The 8873-nt window shown below is 39.3% G+C and overlaps 2 protein-coding genes across 2 annotated transcripts; both read left to right on the plus strand.

Annotated features, from left to right (window-relative positions):
- The first annotated feature begins 4776 nt into the window (after positions 1-4776).
- LOC131003189 (uncharacterized) lies at positions 4777-6823 on the plus strand. The gene is made up of 8 exons (XM_057929669.1): positions 4777-4839; positions 4964-5066; positions 5481-5606; positions 5677-5790; positions 6074-6192; positions 6292-6376; positions 6466-6558; positions 6656-6823. Exons 2-8 carry the CDS (start codon positions 5007-5009, stop codon positions 6785-6787), a joined length of 729 nt encoding a protein of 242 aa, XP_057785652.1. The 5' UTR covers positions 4777-4839; positions 4964-5006; the 3' UTR covers positions 6788-6823.
- A 1071-nt stretch (positions 6824-7894) lies between these two features.
- On the plus strand, positions 7895-8873 carry LOC131003195 (probable pectin methylesterase CGR2). Its single transcript, XM_057929674.1, has 3 exons — positions 7895-8234; positions 8554-8609; positions 8811-8873. Exons 1-3 carry the CDS (start codon positions 7928-7930, stop codon positions 8850-8852), a joined length of 405 nt encoding a protein of 134 aa, XP_057785657.1. The 5' UTR covers positions 7895-7927; the 3' UTR covers positions 8853-8873.

The following is an 8873-nucleotide window of genomic DNA, read 5'->3' on the forward strand; positions in this document are numbered from 1 at the left end:
GCATATAGATATCTCTATCTTCCTCAAGATACCCATTCAAGAATGCGGTCTTGACATCCATTTGCCACACCTCTAGGTTCATATGGGCAGCCATGGCCAAGAGAGCTCGAATAGACTTAAGCATGGCTACTGGCGAAAAAGTTTCCTCGTAATCGATACCAGGTCGTTGAGTATAACCCTTCGCCACTAGTCTCGCTTTGAAGGACATAACCTTCTCGTCCGATCCTCTCTTGCGTTTGTATACCCATTTGCAACCAATGTCCTCACGACCCACATGAAGCAAACATTTCTCGTATACATCCATGGTAGTTATGGATTCATATTCAGAAACCATACATGCTTCCCATTGAAGAACATCTGGATCTGCTAGTGCTTCTGAGTAAGTCCAGGGATCTTCTTCGACAAGCCCATCATCAACTGAATCCGTAGATTCGTTGACAAATGCTCACTACGACGTGGCACTATTGCAGATCCAGTATCGACAGCTTGTGCGTTTTCTGATGAGACTTGAGGTACTATATCTTGCACAATTGGCTGAGTTGGTTGACTTGTCGTGCCAATGTCTTTGACCTCGCCAAGGACGATTTCGCTCCTACTTTTGTGGTTATTTACATAGTCCTCTTCCAAAAATCTTGCGTTAGTGCTAATAACGACTTTCTGATCCTTAGGACAATAAAAATAACCACCTTTCGTTCCTCTAGGATATCCTGTAAACAGCTTTACTTCAGTTCTAGGGCTCAACTTATCGACATCCTTGTTCAGCACGTGTGCTGGACTGCCCCAAACCCGGATGTGGTTAAGAGAAAGCTTGCGCCCTGACCACAGCTCGGACAGGGTCTTTGCAACCGACTTAGAAGACACTAAGTTAAGAATGTAACCAGCTGTTTCTAAGGCATATCCCCAAAACGAAATAGGTAAAGTAGCGAAACTCATCATCGAGCGAGCCATTTCTAGAAGAGTCCTATTTCTTCTCTCTGCTACACCATTCTGTTGGGGTGTACCTAGTGTAGTCAACTGAGATGTAATCCCAAATTCTAACAAGTATGCTCTAAACTCGTTACTGAGGTATTCGCCACCGCGGTCAGATCGCAGTGACTTGATACTTTTACCATGTCGTTTCTCTACTTCCGCCTTGAATGTTTGAAAATTGTCAAAGCATTCAGACTTGTAGCGCAACAAGTAAATGTATCCGTATCTTGAGTAATCGTCAATGAAAGTGACAAAGTACTCGTACCCTCCACAAGCTTGAGTGGACATAGGTCTGCACAAGTCAGAATGAACCTGTTCTAACACTTCTTTGGCCCTATACCCCTTGGCCTTAAAAGGCCCAGCCGTCATCTTTCCTTCTATGCAAGATTCGCAGACTGGGATTGGTTCTACTTGGAGAGACTCCAAGATACCATCAGTAACCAGTCTTTGGATCCTCTTTAGATTGATGTGACCCAATCTTAGGTGCCAAAGTAGAGTTTGGTCCTCCAGAGAAGAAACCTTTATCTTCTTTTGGTTTGTAGTCAATGTATGAGCAGATGAAGAATAATCGAACGGACATGAAATAGTATAAAGAGAATCAGCCGCACTTCTAAATAAAACTTGATCATCTTTGATGAATATTGCACTATCTTCTAAAAGAACATAATATCCATACTTGCGTAATTGAATGGTAGAAATCAAATTTTTCCGAAAACCCGGAACATAGAATACATCTCTCAAAACCAAAACATGTCCATCAATAAACAAATTCACATCTCCAATTGAAACAACAAGCAAGCTTGCTTCATTTCCCATAGAGAGTGCCAGCTCGCCTCCACTAAGCTCCCTTGTCCGCAGGAACCCCTGCAAGGTGTAACAAACATGGTCAGTTGCACCCGAGTCAACAACCCATTGATGGGAAGATCTCAAAACTGAGTATGTTTCTGTTACAAGAGCAGTAGAAATACCTTGAGCTTTCTTCATCATGGGACAGTCAGACTTCCAATGTCCTACTTGTTGACACTTGAAGCATTTCCCTTTCCCCTTTGGCTTGCCAACGCCTCCGGTCGAGCCTAGCTTCTTCTTGCTCCCACTTTTTACTTCGCCTTTCTTGCCATGGGGCCCCTTCTTCTTCCTACCTTTCGGTGGAAAAATGGGTCCTGTGGCAGTGGCCAAAGCCTGTGGACTCTTTTCCATGACCCCCTTGGCCGCAACCAACTCATTAAGCAGTTCATTTAGAGTGAACTTTTTCTTGCCCATTACGGCATTGAGTCGGAAATTTTCGTAGGATTTCGATAGAGTGTGGAGGACCATGTCAACTTTTGTATCATCCTCGATACCTCCACCGAGCACGTCCAGCTCATTGAAATGATTAATCATTCCAAGCACGTGCTCGCGCACAGACGAACCTTCCGTCATCTTTGAAGACATGAGTTTTCTCATGAGTTCAAAACGGACTGATCGGTCCGATTCCCCAAAGAGCTCATCGAGGTTCCTCATAATTGCAGCCGCAGTCTCCAACGACTGATGTTGCAGCTGCAATGCAGAAGACATAGTGGTCATAATATATGCTTTCGCCATATTATTTGCCCTATGCCACCGCTTGTGGGCCTCCCTTTTCTCTTCGGAAAACCGAGTAGTAAGGTTCGCGGGAGTAGAAGTATTAAGCACAAACTTATACTCCTCCGCGTCTAGGACAAATCCCAGATTGCACTTCCATTCCGAAAAATTCAGACCGGTAAGCGGCTTAGCAGTTAAAACATTCAAAAGCGGGGTAACAGTCGTATCTGAAATATAAACAAACATGTGCACATTAGAAAACACGTTATTGCATAAAGATTCGTACCAATAATATTGTAACCTTTTGATAAAACAATATTATTGAAACCTGCGTTAGCCCAATCGAAATACACGCAAGCCACGTTCGTGTGGACGTTTACGCACTCTTCGTTTGACCAGACACCCAGTCTTTGGTCTCATTCCATTGTCAACTTATCCTTATGACAAAATGGGACCAATAAACGGACCTTAACTAGACCACGCAATTTCAAGAAGGGACTCCATTGGGGAGTTGCACTTGAAATTAACGTCTAAGCAATGACCACAATTTAGTCAACTTTATGACTATCTTTTATTTTAACCCCTCCTAGAATAATCCATGAAAACTAACCCGTGCAAGCCACGTTCGTGTGGACATTTACACGAGAAGCTCCCACTATTCTCAAGGTTAAAATAATTAATTTTAATCCTTTCCAGAATAACTCGCAGAAATTAATACATGCAAGTCACGATAGTGTGAACGTTTACATGCAAAACTCCCACTTATTCACAAGATTAAAATATTTTTAATTTAGAAGTTTAACCGATAAAAGCTGCAAATTAATAACGAGTGCAAGCCACGTTCGTGTGGACGTTTACACCAATTATCAATTTACTTTGTCTTAAACCAACTGTGGAGGTCTATATCAATTTTATTTAAAAAAATTGACTTATCCGCTTAGTCTTTTAGTTCAAAAGGTTTACAGGTTAAATCACGTTGACACGGAAAACCTAAGCATGCATTTCTAGAACACATGTACTAAAACATGCTCGCTTGAAATTAAAACGTGCACTACTACAAAAGTTTACATACATAACAGTGCATAGATAACGGTTTTTTTCAAAAACCGTTATGTATGAGCGCACTTTTAGGAATAGATAACGGTTTTGGAAAAATCCGTTATCTATGTAGTGTTGTCTATATGCATAGATAACGGTTTTTGAAAAACCGTTATATTTTTGCGTTATCTATTAGTTGCATACATAACGGTATTACAAAACCGTTAAGCCACCGTTATCTATGACCATCTTTTATAACGGTTTATTCATAACGTTAAAGAACCGTTATGTATAAGAGTCATTTACAACGGTTTTGGAACCGTTATGTTTGAGCGTATCTAAAAACTGTTATGTATAATTTTTTTTAATTTTTTTAATTATTTTTTTTAAATTTTTTTAAAACTTATTATATTATATCATTTGAAACTTAGTTTCCCCCATTCTACTCCACCCAATCCGCTGCTGAACTCCCTCTTCCGGCCGCACCACCTGTCCGCCTTCCCACCGGCTCCGGCGAGGCCGTGTCCGGCCGAGGGCGCTGCTCCTCGACTACTTCCTCCCATCATCCATTCTTCTCTCTCAAAAATCATGGATGAAGACAAAAGGGGAGCCCTAATTTCCTCCCCAAATCAGGAAACGCCGTCGCCTGAGCCGAAATCCGGCAACACAGCGCCCTTCTCTCCGATGTTGTCGATGCCTCCACGCAGGAGGCCCCTTTCCCTTCCAATTTTGAGCCCTAGCTTTCATAGAAAGAAATACCGTTGCCGCTGCAACTGGAAGACCAGTGAATGGTCGGGCGAGTCGTTGTCACCTCCGCTCTCTCGTTACCTCTCTCACTCACTCTCAAGAACAGATCTCCCTCACACACGAAGAGAATAGAAACCGAGTCCTAGCTCTCTCTCGACTCTTTCCCAATCTCTCGCTGCTGTTACGTTTCTCCGTCGAGCAGGTGAGGGCCTGCCGCCTCCGTCGATCCTCCGAGCTCCGTCGTTCAATTACCAAGGTAATCTTTACAGTAATTGGGACCGAGTTTTTCATTTGGTATTGTTTGTCATGGCTCTTTCTTTCATACACATCTTTTCCAGAAATGCTATGATGTGAATATATAGGGTTCTTTACTTTCATAAGTTTTTTTAATCTGATCTCTGTCCACAGTCTCCACATTTTGCATCAACTCCGCAGTAACATAGTTGTTCTTATTTAGGTTCATCTTTTCAGATCTAGCGGCTGGCATTATTTTCTAATTGAAAGTTAAAACAATCTACAATCTAGGTTAGTACTAAATAGGATTAAGACCTCTCTGTGCCAACACATTACAATGCACTTCTGAGATCTTGAGTGTGAATATAATTCGGTTTTATTGACTGCGTTTTACTTTTATTTTCATTTTATTCAGGTGCTTGGCTGATGAAGCATCTCTCCTGTTGCTTTATTCTCTAATGCACGGAAATTCATACTTTTTGGAGTATATTTTGGTGCGAACAGATCTGGATACACTGGTATGAATTGAATTTTTCTGAAGAAATGATTTCTTGATGTTTCATATGAAAGAGAAAACATGGATATATGATTATATAATGTGAAATAATGACTGGAGACTAACTGTCAACAGTCCTGGCTGACTGAATTTAATTGTTTGACGAGTACGTTTGTTGTAAAATAGTTGACTTTATCGTTTTAATATCCATTTGCCCTCTGTTTAAAGTGTTTATTGCAGGACTATATATTCTTTCCATAGTTATCTTGTAACATGTGATAATAATAAGAATCATAGTCTAGAGAACTTCTGCAACTACTTCATGATAAATTAGGGAGGAGTTCATGTTTGTTGGTCTGTTGGTCTGTCTATTATGTGCTGATGCACGTCGTTATTCCTGTGAATCTTGGTATGATATTTTTTGTATGTCCTACAGTTGATGCCCATGTTGGAAACTTTATATAATGCTCCAAGAAGAACGCCCAATCACATATATATGGTTCTGATAGTCCTTCTTATACTTAGCCAAGATTCCTCTTTCAATGCCAGCATTCACAAACTGGTAAAGAGAATTTTGTTTCAACCATGTAAGTTTATTGTGAAGTCTTACTGATTAATGATTATTCTTACAGATGCTTCCTAATGTTCCATGGTATCAAGAACGTCGCCTTCATCAAACTTCTCTTGGTTCCCTAATGATCATAATTTTGGTTAGGACTGTGAAATATAACCTCTCTAAACTGAGGGTGAGACTAGATGCTATGCTTCCAGCCTATTTTTCTCTTTTTTTAGACATTGTAGAGTTTATCCTTTCAAATATCATCTTGTTAGATTATGACAATTCCTTATCATCTGGAGGTTGTCCTCAAAATATAATCTCATTGAACTCAAACTTTTTCTTTTCCTTTTCTATGGGTTTAGATGTCCATAACACAAAGCAAGCATAGACGATAACTTGTAATACAATGGAATAATTAATGTTTAGAAGTTATATGGTTATATAGTTCTTTGCCATTTTTATTGCAACAGGATATCTATCTTCACACTAATTGCCTGGCAACTTTGTCAAATATGGCACCAAATGTTAACCGTCTGAGTGCATATGCATCACAACAGTTGGTCAGCCTTTTTGACATGCTTTCACGCAAGTGAGTCACATTGGTGCTCTTAACCGTCTTAGTGCTTGAATCAAGAGCGCTTTCTTTTCCTTTTCTCTCCCCTCCCATTTTAAATGTCTCAATCTATAGGTACAATAAATTAGCAGAGCTTAAAAATGATAAGATGAACATAGCAGATGCAGTTGCAAGAGGAAACAACTTTCTGGAGGATCCTGTAAGTCCTTTTTTCCATCATCATCATCATCATCATCTGACTTTTATGTGATGGCAATAGGGTTATGTATAATATATATTGATCCGCAGTTAATGGAACTGCATATATATACCGACTTCCTGAGACTCGTGTTGGAGATACTAAATGCAATTCTAACTTATGCATTACCAAGAAATCCAGAGGTATCAGAAAGTGCACTTGAATGCTCATGCATATATTATTCATCTGATATTTTTAATACCATCGCTATATCACATATTTTATGGCTGTGATGTTCAGGTTGTTTACGCAATTATGCATAGGCAGGAGGTTCTTCTACCATTCAGGAATCATCCCCGGTTTAGTGAGCTTCTGGAAAACATATTTACTGTACGTATTCATCCGAGAATATTCCAATTTTGGACTTTATAATCAAAATTAGTGTTACCTCATGTATAACAAATGTCCTCTGAAAAGATGTGTATGAAAGAAAGAGCCATGACAGGATCAAGGTAGGACTCTTATGATCATAAGTTGTCCAAAAAATGTATCTGCTCTGACCAACTTTGCCTTAGGTTTTATTCAGATATTTTTCTGGGTCAGTTCTGTTACCTTAATTCATTATGATAGGATCAAGGTAGAACTCTTTCAACTTGGAAACCTATGACATACTATATGAATAGTAAGTAGTGGTTTTCACAAGTTCCCACAATCCCCCACGTCTCTCTCTCTCTCTCTCTCTCTCTCTCTCTCTCTATATATATATATATATATATATATATATATAACAGACTTGAGTTGAGATCTTCATGTGCTAGTTATCAGTATTGGTAAAGGCTGTCTTTAGTTTGATCATCATTCAGTAGAGATCTTCGTGTGCTAGTTACTAGTGAGTTGAGATATTGATAAAAGGCTGTCTTTAGTTTTGATCATCATTCACTAAAGGTCTCTGTTCTTCCTGGCTTCAAAAACTTGTCCTTATCTTCTGGTCCTTTCAATCCTCGGCAGGTTCTTCAAACTCTTAAGCGATGTCAAGAAGACCCAATGCTGCTCGCCGTATTGGAGATGGCGGGAGCATTCCTTTTGTCGGGGCATTGCATTCCAAGGTCCAAACTTCTCCACTATTATCCATTGGAATTTTTGTTGTGGTATATCTCTTTGCTTCTTTCACTTTGCCTCCTCTTATACATGAGAGAGCTCAGAGAGCACACATATTTGCATGAGTTATTCACCATTATTGCATATACACATAGTGGATAGGTACATACATTTCACACATAGATCCCTTTTTCCATATTGTACAATCATGGAATTGAGTTACAGTTACCTTGTGTATCTGAATTTTAAAAAAAGAGAGAGGAGGAGATGGCTTAAGGATGATACTTGTTCACTTATTTCTAGTACTTGTCATGATGACCCTTGTCACATAGTTGAGCTTGTTGCATTAATGTGTATCTAAAATGAGAGAACTGATAAGCTACTTTTTTCTTGGTTTTGCTATTAGATTACATGTACTTTTGTTAACCCATTAACAAAATAATACCTATTCTGAAGAAAACATATGGTGACAGCATGAAAAAGGTATTGCATGTTGGTCCTGAAACCTGCTCGGTGGTCTCTCAATTATTGAAACAAGAGGATACAGAAGTCTGGGGTATAGAGCCTTATGAGTTAGATGATGCTGATGCCAGCTGCAAGAATCTAGTTCGCAAAGGCATCGTGCGAGTGGCTGATATCAAATTTCCCCTTCCGTACAGGCCTAAGACATTTTCCCTCGTCATAGTTTCAGATGCATTGGATTACTTGTCTCCTAAGTATCTTAACAAGACTGTTCCACAGCTAGCGAGGGTAGCTTCTGATGGCTTAGTTATATTATCTGGTAATACTCCAGCACCCGGTTTCTTATGTGCTTCCGTAATTCTAGAGATTTATAAGTAAAAAGAGTGTGTGAACGAGATTAAGCTATTTTATAAATGTAGTCATAGTTTTTCCATCTCAATATTGGAAGTCATATATCATACAATATTTTCATAGTGGTTCCAGAGGTTACAATTGGACCACTTGGTTCCATGTTAAATCATTCACATAACTTACAGCAGCTTTCAGCATTTCCAACGTTGCAATTGCATATAGGTCTTCTTTTGTAAATTTCTGAAGTTAGAAGGCAGTGTTACTAACTGTAACATAAATGCTTGCAGGTTACCCAGGTCAGCAAAGAGCTAAAGTGTCGGAGCTTTCCAAGTGGGGGCGCCCGGTAATTGTCAAAATTTATTTTATTTTTGGCACTTATTAATAGGCTTTTTTTCTTCAAATACCTGACGAAATGACTATAATCCCAATGCTATTTGTATCTATACATATGCAAGTGTTTATAGCTGATCAGTCTATGAAAAATCTTACAACTTATAGAAAATTTTGCTAGTCAGATATCTGATATTTGCTGTTTCACGATTAGGGTAATGAATCATTAAACCAAAGCACCAAGAAAAAGTTGTGATCTGCAACTCAGTTTCAATTG

The sequence above is a fragment of the Salvia miltiorrhiza genome, unplaced genomic scaffold (assembly GCF_028751815.1).
Source record: "Salvia miltiorrhiza cultivar Shanhuang (shh) unplaced genomic scaffold, IMPLAD_Smil_shh fragScaff_scaffold_8_1, whole genome shotgun sequence".
Taxonomy (NCBI): Eukaryota; Viridiplantae; Streptophyta; class Magnoliopsida; order Lamiales; family Lamiaceae; genus Salvia; species Salvia miltiorrhiza.

What these genes read in the sequence shown, in the direction of transcription:
- LOC131003195 (XM_057929674.1), top strand. Translation starts at nt 7,928, where the DNA reads ATGAAAAAGGTATTGCATGTTGGTCCTGAAACCTGCTCGGTGGTCTCT. An exon ending in TGGCTTAGTTATATTATCTG is followed by an intron (nt 8,235 to 8,553) that starts GTAATACTCCAG and finishes AAATGCTTGCAG; the next exon opens with GTTACCCAGGTCAGCAAAGA. An exon ending in TTTCCAAGTGGGGGCGCCCG is followed by an intron (nt 8,610 to 8,810) that starts GTAATTGTCAAA and finishes TTTCACGATTAG; the next exon opens with GGTAATGAATCATTAAACCA.
- LOC131003189 (XM_057929669.1), top strand. Translation starts at nt 5,007, where the DNA reads ATGCACGGAAATTCATACTTTTTGGAGTATATTTTGGTGCGAACAGAT. An exon ending in GAACAGATCTGGATACACTG is followed by an intron (nt 5,067 to 5,480) that starts GTATGAATTGAA and finishes TATGTCCTACAG; the next exon opens with TTGATGCCCATGTTGGAAAC. An exon ending in ACAACTTTCTGGAGGATCCT is followed by an intron (nt 6,377 to 6,465) that starts GTAAGTCCTTTT and finishes ATTGATCCGCAG; the next exon opens with TTAATGGAACTGCATATATA.